Source organism: Pseudorasbora parva, chromosome 23 (genome assembly GCF_024679245.1).
Source record: "Pseudorasbora parva isolate DD20220531a chromosome 23, ASM2467924v1, whole genome shotgun sequence".
In the NCBI taxonomy this organism is placed as follows: domain Eukaryota; kingdom Metazoa; phylum Chordata; class Actinopteri; order Cypriniformes; family Gobionidae; genus Pseudorasbora; species Pseudorasbora parva.
Genome location: NC_090194.1, coordinates 20988995 through 21003419, shown reverse-complemented (window position 1 = coordinate 21003419; position 14425 = coordinate 20988995). Strand labels below are relative to the sequence as shown.

The following is a 14425-nucleotide window of genomic DNA, read 5'->3' as shown; positions in this document are numbered from 1 at the left end:
GTTGGTTAGTTAAAATCTCTTGAAGCATCGAAAATACATTTTGGTCCAAAAATAACAAAAACAACGACTTTATTCAGCATTGTGTTCTCTTCCGGGTTTGTTTTCAATCCGCAAACAAAGAATCCAACGGTTGTGAATCAGCGTATTGATTCAGAATTTGGATCGCCAATGTCACATGATTTCAGCAGTGTGACAGTTTGTGACGTGATCCAAATCATGAATCAATACGCTGATTCATAACTGTTCGAATATTTGTTTGCAGATTGAAAACAAACACTGAAGAGAAGACAATGCTGAATAAAGTCGTAGTTATTTATGGACCAAAATGTGTTTTCGATGGACTACATATAAAATATCTTAAACTGTGTTCTGAAGATGAACGGAGGTCTTAGGGGTGTCAGACGACAATAGGGTAAGTCATTATTGACAGATTTTTCATTTTTGGGTGAACGTTAATTTTTATTTTGATGTTTAATGTTTATTTTGGCATCTACAATTAAAACATATTTGTAATATACTTTTTACTTTTTATTATATAAACAACTGGACATATGAGTGCAGTAAGAGCGTGTCTGGTGTCCTCAGGGCTTGCTGGCATTAGAGGGAGAGCTGACGCCCATCCTGGTTCAGATGGTAAAAAGTGCCAATATGAACGGCCTGCTGGACAGTGACAGTGACTCCTTGAGCAGCTGCCAGCAGAAAGTCAAAGCACGACTTCATGAGATTCTACAGAAGGACAGAGACTTCACTGCAGAAGACTTTGAGAAGGTTAGGGACAATCTTAAGTTTTTTTTGGCTTATTTAAGGTAATTTGCCGCTGAAATATGTTACAAAGTGCCTCCCCACCCATTTATTCTGGATTTGGGCAAAGGCCAATTACAGTAACTCCACCCTCGAATATCTGGTTCAGACAGACAAAATTAGAAAAGAAACGCTTGTTTGAGTGTTTGAGTTTGAAATAAGTGGAAATAAAGTGCCTAATATTTAACAATATTAGGTATTTAACAATGGGAATAAAGTGTTTATCAGGTAGGGTTAGGGAAGGAGGGCTTTAGGGACAGAGACAAATAATGTCCCAGTAAGGCAGCATCTATTTACAATTTAAATACATATATAATCATATACACATTACACTTAATACACTGTTATTATTGCATACTGTTTTATAATATACTACAATACACAAAGGTGCAAATAGTATCTACCACTATCTAAGATACTATTTACACCTAGTGTACATTTTTTTCTGTTACTGTAAGTGATGGTGTGTTTTATTTTTGGCCCAGTTGGCGCCCACCTCTAGCACATCTCTTGTGAAGTCCATGCAGATGATTAAAAACCCTGTGAAGACATGTGATAAGGTGTACTCCCTCATTCAGAGCCTAACGCTGCAGATCCGCCAGAGGATGGAAGACCCCAAATCAGCAGGTACAAGTTTAAAATGGTGCTGATGGACACTTACAAATATTAAGTGGTGCATATTGTGTAGACATGATGTTAAGGATTGTGCAAGTGCATTATTAATTATTATACCATGGTCTGTTTAAATACTCGATTCTGATTGGCTGGAAAGTGTGCAGTAAAACCGTTTAATGCACAGGTAGTTCCAGTCAGTTTGATTACAGTTCGAAATTAATCCGCCACTATAAACACTGGTAACCATAGTAACACAGTTACGCTTGCAAACAGAGTGACAGTGGCATCATAGATATGTATACGTATAACGTTACATATCTATGGTAAGTTTGGCAACATTAAGTTACATGAGACATGACGTGACACACAGAAGCCAATGGCACATATGTCACTATGCGCAGATATGTATACGTATACATATCTATGACTATGGGCGTATTGGCACATCCGTGGCACATGCGGTCTTCATTGTCATGTCACTGACATTATCTCAACACACACTGACATGACACCGAGTTGCGGAAGATGTCGCCGTGTGTCGTGCGTTTTTTACATTCTATGATGGTTGTGACACCTACACTGACAGACTCGAGCACCTATACTGACGTGACACAAAATCCTAAATAAATAGCCTAATTTTGTCTTATTTTAGATGTCAATAAAACGCATTAAAGTCAGTAATATTTTTTTAAACATGTTACTTGTGTCACGGCTGTATTTGATTGGCACATACCACTAAATGTTTTGTAATACGTCACCCATTCTAGGAAAACACGAAAAAAATCGGGTCACTACGACTACAAATAAGGCATCAACAGTCGCGTCCGTTACTGTAAAACCTTAATTTTTGCGTGACATACTGACATTAGCCCTATGACATACTGACATTGTGACATACTGAGATCTAGAACCTCAACAAGCAAGCGAAACATAATTTCACCTCCAAGCCTAATAAACCTGAATAACTCCATGTCTAATTTCACGAAAACAATCACCAAAAACGAAATTTCCAACTGTTTTTTTGTTTTTTAATCTTTTATTATTATTTAATTTAATGCATTAAAGGTAATGTGTCTTTATAGTAGCCTTTGTGGTTGACGCTGGGTTTATTTCATACTAGGCTACAGGGTGATTAGTTCAAACAAAGATTGCCTTGTCACTGCAGTGTTGCCTGTCGTTCATAAATAATTTGAATAAATCCATTAAATAATCATTAAGTTATGTTCGATATGCTTAAGCAACGGGGATCTTCAGACTGACACAGGCTAAAGAAGAGATTGTGAACGCATCTCTCTCTCTCTCTCTCTCTCTCTCTCTCTCTCTCTCTCTCTCTCTCTCTCTCTTTCTCAACAATGAATTTAAATAAATGTGATAATTTGTTCATAAAAAAACATTTCGATGGCTCTACTTTATTTAAAGCGACAGTGTGCTAGAAACCGGCCGTTCGCTGTAGGCTTTGAAAGGGAACTTCTGTTAAATAAAATATCTCGCTTGGTATTGAACTTTGAGCTTTATAATTTTACAGGTATTATTTATGCTCTAACAGAAACATTACACACTAACTAAAGTTTGAAAGATGGAATCGCGAAGAACGGGACCTTTAAGAAAACAACCGTCATTTTAACCCGTCTCTTAAAAAACATCAGTTACAGCTTTAACTTGTTTTTAGCCTCCGCTTCGCGTCGGGCGGTTCGTCGGGCGGTTCTTCGCCTCTACGCCGTGCATTAAAATCCTTTAATGCATGGCTAGCCGTGGATAATTCCTTACTTAATTGTCAGCATAAAAACAAATTATTAGTCAACTTGCATATAAACACTTTCATGACTGCAGCGGTACTTGGCTAAATCATTTTTTTTGTTTTTTTGTAGATTTATTTTAGGGATTTTTGCCTTTATGAAAGGGCAGTTAGTTGGCAGAAAGTGAAGTTGGAGAGCGAGAGGGGAACTGGATCAAAAAGGTCCACAAGCTGGGACTCGAACTCGGGATGCCCGAAGCGCAACTGCGCTATATGACCTGGGCTAATTTAAATAAGTTTGTTTAAAAAAAATATTAAAATGCATTTAAGACATACCTATGCATGTAATTAACATGTTTAAAATCTGCATTGCAAAAAAGCTGCAAACTTTTTTTTTAACTTATAATAATTGGGGCCACATTTGCTAATCATGGCAAAATAGTGCGAGAGTGCGATTCTAAAAAACACGCAGATCAATCAACTTTATTTATATAGCGCTTTTACAATCGCGATTGTGTCAAACACAGCAGCTTCACAGTGTCAAACAGGACAATATTGCAACAAAATTAGATTTGGCTGTACAGTCGTTCTGGAGAAAACAGTGATGTTATCAGCTTATTTAAATTTATCATATAGCGACAATGTTGGCAGATCCGTATTATAGTTTATAGAATTAAATAAAACCTAATTCATAAATTTTATTTGTATATTTAGTTGAATAACTTGGATCATAATTTTGGTGTCCCCAACTGAGCAAGCCAAAGGCGACAGTGGCAAGGAACCAAAACTCCATCAGGGCATGATGGAGAAAAATAAACCTTGGGAGAAACCAGACTCAGTCGGGTGCCAGTTCTCCTCTGGCCAATTATCAAACAGTGTATGATTATTATTCTGGCAACCTTACAGGTCAGAAATCATATTAGATCAGAATATTCAAAATTTCAGGGTATCACGCAAGAGACGGGTTTATTTAGGATAGTGTGTGTCGATTACACAAGAGTATGAATACTTAAAAGGTCGGAGTTATTGCGCCGGAGACGGGCTTTTTGAGCATGACGTCCCGGTGAAGCAAATTCAGAGGAGACACCAATTGACACGGTCTCAGCAGACACTCCAAGATGCGTTGGTCATGTCCAGACGCAGGTTCATCATCCGATCCGGCACGGCCCGGATCCGGGATAAACCTCGGGATAAACAGAGAGACTAACATTAGCGTAGAAGCCACTCTATTTATGATGCAACGAGTACATCAGTACATCAGGTGTTATTGGAATTGTTCCCGGTTCCGGCTGACCTAGTTAATGCAGCCTAACAATCAGTCAATTGATTTGAATAATGAAAGTTAAAAATGTTCTATGTGTATGCCATTGTAAAGTGTTTTTAGTCTAGATTTAAACTGACAGAGTGTGTCTGCTTCCCGAACAATACTAGCAAGACTATTCCAGAGTTTAGGTGCTAAGTAGGAAAAGGATCGACCGCCTGCAGTTGATTTAGATATTCTAGGTATTATCAACTGGCCAGAGTTTTGAGACCGCAGTAGACGTGATGGAGTATGTGTTAAGAGCTCGCTTAAGTACTGGGGAGCTAAACCGTTTAGTGCTTTGTAAGTAAAAAGCAAAATTTTTAAATGTATGCAATGTTTAATAGGGAGCCAGTGCAGTGTTGACAGAACTGGACTAATATGATCATACTTCCTGGTTCTAGTAAGAACTCAAACTGCAGCGTTTTGGACCAGTTGGAGTTTGTTTATTAAGCAAGCAGGGCAACCAGCCAGTAGAGCATTACAATAATCTAGCCTTGAGCTCATGAACGCATGTACTAACTGTTCAGCATTTTGCATTGTAAGCATGTGCCGTAATTTAGATATATTTTTAAGATGGTAGAATGCAGTTTTACAGATGCTAGAAACGTGGCTTTCAAATGAGAGATTGGTATCAAAGAGGACACCCAGGTTCCTCACTGACGACGAGGGCTTGACAGAGCATTCATCAAGTGTTAGACAATATTCTAGGTTACTACTTGTGGAGCTTTTCTGTCCAATAATTAAAAATTCAGTTTTATCTGAATTAAGTTGCAGGAAATTACTATTCATCCATTTTTTTTATATCAGCTATGCATTCCGTTAATCTTGTGAGTTGGTAAGATTCGTCCAGGTGTGAAGAAATATAGAGCTGAGTATCGTCAGCATAACAATGAAAACTAACGCCATGCTTCCTAATGATATCTCCCAGTGGTAGCATATACAGGGTGAAGAGCAGCGGTCCTAACACTGAGCCTTGCAGTACTCCATACTGAACTTGTCATCGGTGTGACATCTCTTCATTTATTGCTACAAACTGATAACGGTCAGATAAGTACGAATTAAACCATGCCAATGCAATTCCACTAATGCCAACGTAATTTTTGAGTCTATTCAATTGAATATAGTGATCGATAGTATCGAATGCAGCGCTAAGATCGAGTAATACTAATAGAGAGATACAACCACGATCAGATGATAGTTCTGAGACTGCTCTCATTAGAGTTACAAATTATTTCTGATACCATTTCTTTCTAAAAAGGAACATAATTGTGAAGACACAGCCTTTTCTAATATTTTTGATAGAAACGGTAGATTCGAGATTGGCCTGTAATTGACTAATTCTTTAGGGTCAAGTTGCGTTTTTTTTAATAAGTGGTTTAATTATAGCCAACTTAAAAGTTTTTGGTACATATCCTAATGTCAAGGATGAATTAATAATAAGCAGAGGATCTATGACCTCTATGGATCTATGAAGTTTAGCCAATTCTTCTCCTCCTATAGCAGTGAATGACTGTAATTTCCTCAGTGAAACTACAATGCTCTGTCTGAAGTGATATGAGTAGACGGCTGCATGGTTATAATTGTATTCCTAATATTATCAGTCTTACTAGTAAAGAAGTTCATAAAGTCATTACTGCTGTGCTGTTTACAAACGTTAGAAGCTGAAGCTTTATTTTTTGATAATTTAGCCACTGTATCAAATAAATACCTAGGGTTGTGTCTGTTTTCTTCTAAAAGAGTTGAGAAATAAGCAGATCTGGCAGTTTTTATGGCCTTTCTGTATGCAATCATACTCTCTTTCCACAAATTGCGAAAAACCTCCAGTTTTGTTTTCTTCCAGCTGCGTTCCATTTTTCTGGCTGCTGTTTTAAGGGCCAGTGTGTGCTCGTTGTACCACGGCGTTGGGTTATTTGCTTTAATCTTCTTTAAGCACCGGGGAGCAACTATGTCTAAAGTGCTAGTAAAGAGAGAGTCAATAGTTTCTGTTGCAACATCAAGTTCCTCTTGGCTATCTGAAATGCTTGAAGAGATGGAACTGATGAGGAAGGTTATGCACAAAGCAATCTTTAGTCTCAGCGGTTATAATCCTGCCAAATTTGAAGCGAGGGGATGGCTTTGCAGCCTTAGGTAAATTAAGTATAGATATTAGGTAATGATCTGAGATGTCATCGCTCTGCTGCAGAATTTCAGCGGTATCAACATTTATTCCATGTGACATTATTAGATCTAAAGTATGATTACGGCGATGAGTGGGTCCTGATACGTGTTTTCTAACTCCAATAGAGTTTAGAATGTCTCTAAATGCCAATACTAATGCGTATTTTTCATTGTCCACATCGATATTAAAATCACCAACAGTTAGTACTTTATCTGCAGCCAGTACTAACTCTGATAGAAAACCAGCAAATTCTTTGATAAAGTCTGTATTGTGCTTGGTGGCCTGTATACAGTAGCCAACCCAAATGTCAAACGGGATTTATCATTTACACTACACAACGTTACATAAAGCACCAAAACTTCAAAGGAATTATATTTGAAACTAGACTTCTAAATAAAATAGAAGATATTATTATAAATTACAGCAACACCTCCCCCTTTACCTTTCAGACGTGGCTCGTGTTTATAACAATAATCTTGGGGGGTGCACTCATTTAAAGTAATGTAGTCGTCAGGTTTTAGCCAGGTTTCTGTCAAACACAGCACATCTAGGTTATGGTCTATAATCATATCATTAACAATAAGCGCTTTTGGCAAAATGGATCGAATATTCAGCAACCCAAGCTTTAGCAATTGTTCGTCTGTATTATATCTGTTGTTTATTTGTTGGACATCAATACATTTTTTACTGTTGAATGGTTTTGATGGTTTTTTGTATTTACTAATTCAGGGAACAGACCCAGTCTCTATGTGATAATATCTAGGTGAAAGAGTCTCTATGTGCTGGGAATTAGCTGACTTTGGTGACGTGAAACAGCTAGCAGACGGTTGGTTTAGCCAGTTTGTCTGCTTCCTGACCTGGGCCCCAGTGAGTCAGGGTTTAGCTCTAAGACTATGTGCCAAATTATAGAGAGAAGAGCAGCACCAGCCCAGGAGGGATGAATGCTGTCTATCTTCAACAGGTCAGGTCTGCCCCAAAAACTTTTCCGATTGTCTATGAACCCTATGTTATTTTGCAGACACCACTTAGACAACCAGCCATTGAGTGATGATAATCTGCTAACTATTTCATCACTCCTTTTAACAGGGAGGGGACCAGAGAAAAATACTGCCTTTGACATCGTTTTTGCGAGTTTACACACCTCTTTAATGTTAATTTTGGTGATCTCTGACTGGTGAAGTCGAACATCATTAGTGTCGATGTGAATAATAATCTTAGAGAATTTACGATTAGCTTTAGCCAGCACTTTTAAATTTGCTTTGATGTCAGGCGCTCTGGCTCCCGGTAAACATGTGACTATGGTGGCTGGTGTCTCTATTTTCACGTTCCGTGTAATAGAATCGCCAATAACTAGGGCACTTTCAACAGGATCCTCAGTGGGTGCGTCACTGAGTGGGGAGAACCTGTTTGATGTTCTAATCAGAACGGAAGAGTGTTTTTTTGATTCGCGACTATGCCATCTCACAGTTACCCAGCCCTGCAGCAAGGGCTCATCCGGAACCAAACAATGAGTGTTCACGAAGCTAGTCGCATCCAAAGCAGTATCTAAAGCTGTTACATTCTCACTACTCTCACATAAAGCCTGGATGCGTGTCTCTAAATCTGAAATCTTCTCCGTCAGCCTGATTAATTCCTTACATTTATCACATGTGAAGCCCTGTTCGCCAACGGAGATAGATATGCTAAACATGTAGCATGCAGTGCAAGTGACAATGACAGAAGAAGAAGACATGGCTTACTGTATTTGTTGATGAATCCAAAACTTACCACATTTGTTTGATGGTGTCTATTTAATAATCCAACTCACCAGAGTTGTCTAAAGAACTCAGAAAACAGGAGACCGGGATGCCGGGATGGAAAGCTACCAGGCTAGCGAAAAACTAAAGTGTGGTAGTGATTTAGATTAAAAGCTAGTGATGTCAAATTTAACTTGATAGGCTATATTAAACACTATATGGTGATGAGTAAGTTATATTTAGCAGTATAGATAACAAAGAAAATATATCAAATAGAGATTCAAACGCAGCTATACAGAGCTACAAACGCTGAGGCAGGCAGCAGCAGCAGGCAGACAGGAGCAATCGATCAGGCACAATCAATCAGCCAGGAGTAATCAACCAATGATTGCCATAAGCAATCAGATGGGACTAGAAAGTTCTGCACATGATCTACTGACGACATGCAAATTAATGAACACAGACGCAGCCGGATAATTTCAATAATGACCAACACAATCTACCAGTTAGTCTAATTTAAGACGTTTTTTGGGCTGGACATAATGGCGCAAACACCTTGCATGATTCATTCAAATACTCTCCTCCCATAAATGTTGCATCTGAAAGAGAAATTCCTACAAATGCATATGGACTAAGGTCAGCTGCAAAAATAACCCTGTCCATGCCTTTTTAGCGCTAATTTTTCACTGCGTGTCTTTAGTAAATAGTAGTGATCGAACTCACAGCACTCAGCTCAGGCAGCTGCGGGCATTCATGGAGCAAAGTGAGTGTTTCAACTTTTCAAATGAATTCCTATGAAAGTTAAGCCACTAAAGGCATGAACTGAAAACGCACCAGACTGAAAACGCGCTGTGAATGTATGCCCCGGCCGCGCTTACCTTAGCTCATCTTAATTCAAAGTTCTCAAGCACTTTGAATTTCCATTGTGTATAAAATGTGCTATACAAATCAAATAGCCTTGCCTTGCCTCATCTCAGCTCTTCGCTTGTAACAAATGTAATCTGACTCCTGCTGCGTTTGTGCTGTGACACTCATTCGACTCGCACTATATTGAACAGACACATTCAGTTTTGAATTATAGTGTCTGTTCTCTAACTGAACTAAATTATTTTATTACTATGAAAATTAAAACAACAGTAGAGGCAACATGGAGGGCAAGTGATCCAGTAATCCAGTAGTGGTGGCTTTGGGAATGGCTTCGTAGTGCAGCGAAGCAAGTGCATTCTGGAAGTTATTGTCTTTCATCCATATGAGCCACAAAATACATTTTCTGTCTTTTCTCAGTCTAGAAGGCACCAAATTAAAAAAATATACTTCTCATTTCTGCTACATAAATGACCCAGTTTAAATACACATTAATCTTCCCAGTGCTGAAGTACCCCTTTTAAAAATGGCAAATGCATTTCATCCTCATGTGTCATTGACCCTATGAAAGTCTCTTAATATGGGCATTTTTATTGTGAGAGAATTAGATGTATGCAGATTATTAAAAGTGATTTTTTTTTTTTTTAGTTTTTCAATACCAAATCCCTTTAGTATTGCTGCTACAGCTAACATCATATTGGCAGACATATCTTTGGCTTACAGGGCTTTGGAACGAGGGTGTGTTGTTGAGGGCATTTAATTCAGTGGCACCTTTTTTTTCTTTAAAAAAAAAAAATGTAGATATCCAGCTGTACCACAGTGAGACTCTTGAGCTGATGCTGCGTCGGTGGTCTAAACTTGAGAAAGATTTTAAGATGAAGAATGGAAGATACAACATCAGCAAGATACCCGATATCTATGACTGCATCAAATATGATGTGCAGCACAACAGCTCATTGAAGCTTGACAACACCATGGAAATTTACCGGTTATCCAAAGCACTGGCTGACATTGTCATCCCACAGGTAAAATGTAATTTTGCTTTTAATCAAAAATCTATGAAATTATTTATGAGAGCTGGTATATTTATATGGCACATATATTTTATTTGTATGTCCTTGTTTGCTCTTGTCAGGAATACGGTATTTCTCAGCCTGAGAAACTGGACATAGCCAAAGGTTACTGTACACCTCTTATCCGCAAGATCCGCTCTGACCTACAGAGGACACAAGACGATGACACTGTTAATAAACTGCACCCAGTGTAAGACATAGTCTGACAAAATAACACTCATAAAAGAGATCTTATGTAGACAATATAAAAACTAGCCAATATACAGTTCAAGAACTAATGTTATGATGTGAAGGAATAAAATTGTTCTTGATCTTATGACATTCATTGTTCAAGTAAAGAATGAAACTGAAGACACAACTGCATCTAGTGTCTAGACCACGTTATTGATTATAATGGCTTCTTTTTGATGTGACGATCACATCCAGTGTCGGCAAATATCTGGCAACTTATGCTGTGATTTTATAATCATTTGTAGATGCCTTGCCCTGGAGGCAGGCATATCGAAATGTATTTGCCCGTGTGAAGCCCAATATCAGATACAATCACAGGTCACCCAATACAACCTATTTTTTGAGCTTGATTAAAGTTAAGAGTTCAGTACTATAAACAATTTTTTGCCGTTTTCATTTTAAGAAATTGAGAATGGTACCTTACTACCGTACCGTACCGTACCCTTTTTTGGCACCCTTCCATTGGGGTACCTAGCACAGTAGTCCGGTACTAAAGGGTGGAGCTAGACTCACTGCTGAACATTGATTGGTTGACAGTTGTAACTACACCACGCCTATCATAAGGGCACTATTGGCAGTGGGAATGCATGCTGAATCAGGGTTTAACAGTTCTGAATCACACTTTACTGAACCATACCACTCGGTGGAAACGAGCCCTTATATGTCAAAAGATCAAGGCAAATTTTATTTCTCATGTGATGACCGCTTTAAAAAAGAAGGCACAAAAAACAAGAATTTCATTCATATGGACATTGTGGACATTGTGCAAAATTGTCAGATAATACTACATTTCTATTTTTGGTGTGTAAAACTTGCATTATAAGTTGACCCCGGGAGATAAATAACCTGTATGTCATGACCCCTTTAATGTATTAATATGTGACTGTTAATCTTTCACTTTTTGGGTGAATTTTGGACCGGAATTGTAGGTTTAGTTGATTGTTCTGTCCACAGGTATTCCAGGGGAGTCATGTCTCCAGAACGCCATGTGCGGACAAGGCTTTACTTCACTAGTGAGAGTCACGTACACTCACTTCTGTCTATCTTGCGTTATGGAGCCCTCTGTGATGTATGTCTTTATTTATATAATCTTTCATATTAGTATGTAACGTAAATGTAATAAGTACAATCTAATATTCTGGCTGTTTTTTTGCTATGCCAAGTAAAATGTATTTCTGCTAAAAGGAATTTTTTTTCATTTTACTTTTAGGAGGCCAAAGATGACCAATGGAGGAGAGCCATGGATTACCTTAAAATAGTCAGTGAGCTCAACTACATGACACAGATAGTCATTATGCTCTATGAAGACCCAAACAAGGTACCAGGATGTCAGCACACATGCAATACAGAAACCATAAATCATAAATAAAATACTTATAAGCAGCTTTTGTTTTTCTGTGTTTTGATACCCAAGAAATTTATTGAAGGATCTTTGTCATAACTCTGTGTGTGTGTATTTTGAGCATCCTTGCGGCCTGCAAGACTTGATTTACCAGATTTAATACCTGCTTAAGCCCCTTTTTTGCGTTGAAAAACTACTGTCGTAAAAGCGTAGTGTGCTCTGATTGGCCAGCTGACCTAGTGCATTGTGGTTGGCTGAACATCATAAGCGTGTCGTAAATGTAGCACCTCTTACTATAATCACGAGCATTCACTATAATTCCAAAGCAATTACAAAGAGTTATTAATATCTTCAGTATCATCCATATCAGTTCGAGTCTGAGTTGGATTCTGAAAATGCAGATGACCAATCCGATCGTTCGGATACTCGTATGTATTTACAGTGTGAAAGCACAGGGCGCGCATGTTGCTTCAGCTCTGCTTGAGGGGCCAGTGTGAAACACAACATGTTGTGCATCTATGTTTGTCATCTTTACAATTTTCAGGCATGTTGATTTTTCTTATCATATTTTTTTCCAGGCACATTTTACCAATTCCAAATTGATTTTCACAAAAATACAATAATTATGTGGATATAAAATAGCCATCTGCTTCTAATCAAACACATCTAACATTAAAGTCTTGAAACAAACCAAACTCTGGTGTTGCAATAAGAACAGCAGTGCAGAACTTTACTTTTTATTTAAAGCGACACTGTGTGATATTTTCCCCCATCTAGCGGTGAAAAGGTATATGACCATCCATTGAATATTAGTTTCTGTTCCTCTCAATTCTGATTTCGTTTGAACTCCTACGGTGGCCGATTTAGTCCAAGATTAACATGGCAATCCCCCTCTTTACATTCGACTCGGTGCCATCGAGTGTTAAAACGCGAAAAGCGAAGCTTGAATTTACGGGTATGTCCCTCTTTGGCTAATGTACTTTCAAGATGGAGGGGCAACATGGCGAACGGCATTCAAACCCCTCACCCGTATGTATTTTCAATAACATATTATAAACTTACGAGAATACTTTATTACTTAAAATAAGTAAATATGCATTAATGAGCACACATTTTTGAAAGAAATAAGTGTTTTTAGCTAAGAATAAACTAAAGAAAAAGTTACACAGTGTAGCTTTAATTCATAACACTATCACTAATTACATAGCCTATCGTGTTGGCGCCCTCTACTGTTTCCCCCTGCTTTCTCCCTTTCCTCTATAATTTTGTCTATATCGTGAATATAAGACGACCCCCCCATTTTCCAGCCTATTTTAAGGACACAAACCTTGTCTTATATCTAAGAATATAGGGTATTTAGACGTGTGTGATGTATGAGGACAGACATGTGAGCCTGTTAATATCCTGTTAATGAGGGGTTTGGATTTGTAGGATCCTTCGTCAGAGGACCGTTTCCATGTGGAACTTCATTTCAGTCCAGGAGCTAAAGGCTGTGAAGAAGATAAAAACCTGCCATCTGGATTTGGATATAGACCAGCATCCAGAGAGGTTAGCAGTGACTGATGACTATTGTCTTGAAATTAGAAATCTAGATTCAATGTTAGAAATCTTTTTGTTTTGTTCTGCTTATTTCTTCTTGTTGAGGTAAGGGGACACTTGGTGATAAAATAACATTCCATCTAATTTCAGAGTTGCTATTGATTCACTTTTAATTGTTTTCATTTGCAGTGTTTTTCACGCTTTGCTCTTCAATCTCAAACGCACTTAAATATTGAATATCTCTTTAGAATGAGGGCTCCAAGAAGAAATCCCATAATGACAGTGATGAGGAGGCCAGTGGTGCCAAACGGGACGAGCCGGATCGGGCCCTTATGATGTTCCGCCCCATGGTGTCAGATCCCATTTACATCCACCGGAAGTCCCCTCTTCCCCGCTCCAAAAAGATTGGCTCTGTGGAAGTAAGTTATCATATGTTGTCATTTAAAAAGGTTCTCTCAAAACGTTTCTTCAAGTAATCAAATCAAGTAATTTCCAATGTATTACTATTCTTCCATACATACATTTATTGTGCATCTATAGAAGCTTAGCTTTGACAGACAATCATTAGTTCAGGAATTAAGGCTTATCTACACAGAACTCAAACCTTTACAGTTTATATATAAGCACGTTACAAAAAAATCTCTGGTAACACTTTAGAAAATGCCTTCATTACAGCAAACGCGTGCACACACACACACGTTTGTTTTTGTGACATATGGGGACATTCCATAGGCGAAATGGTTTTTATACCGTACAAACCGTGTTTTCTATCCCATTACACTGCCCCTACCCCTAAACCTACCCCTCACAGGAAATATTCAGCTTTTTTACTTTCTAAAAAAGTGGGGACATGGCCAATGTCCTCATATTTCACCCTCTTTTTGTAATACCCATGTCATTATACACATGTCCTCATATGACACAAAAAAATGGCCATACACACACACAAAGTCACTCAACAACCCGGAAAAATTCAGGAGCACAGACAGTGTTAACACTTCCCTGCAACTTTTATCAATAAAATAACT

General features: G+C 38.2%; 1 protein-coding gene across 4 annotated transcripts in view; it reads left to right on the top strand.

Moving 5' to 3' along the window:
• ppip5k2 (diphosphoinositol pentakisphosphate kinase 2) overlaps positions 1-14425 on the top strand; it is a 73598-nt gene that overhangs the window by 33369 nt on the left and 25804 nt on the right. For all 4 annotated transcript variants that reach the window (XM_067433145.1, XM_067433148.1, XM_067433147.1 and 1 more), the window contains exons 18-25: positions 586-768; positions 1287-1428; positions 10014-10237; positions 10348-10475; positions 11471-11585; positions 11727-11834; positions 13290-13406; positions 13646-13816. In XM_067433145.1, coding sequence (XP_067289246.1) covers positions 586-768; positions 1287-1428; positions 10014-10237; positions 10348-10475; positions 11471-11585; positions 11727-11834; positions 13290-13406; positions 13646-13816 — 1188 coding nt within the window. The remainder of the gene's footprint in view (positions 1-585; positions 769-1286; positions 1429-10013; positions 10238-10347; positions 10476-11470; positions 11586-11726; positions 11835-13289; positions 13407-13645; positions 13817-14425) is intronic.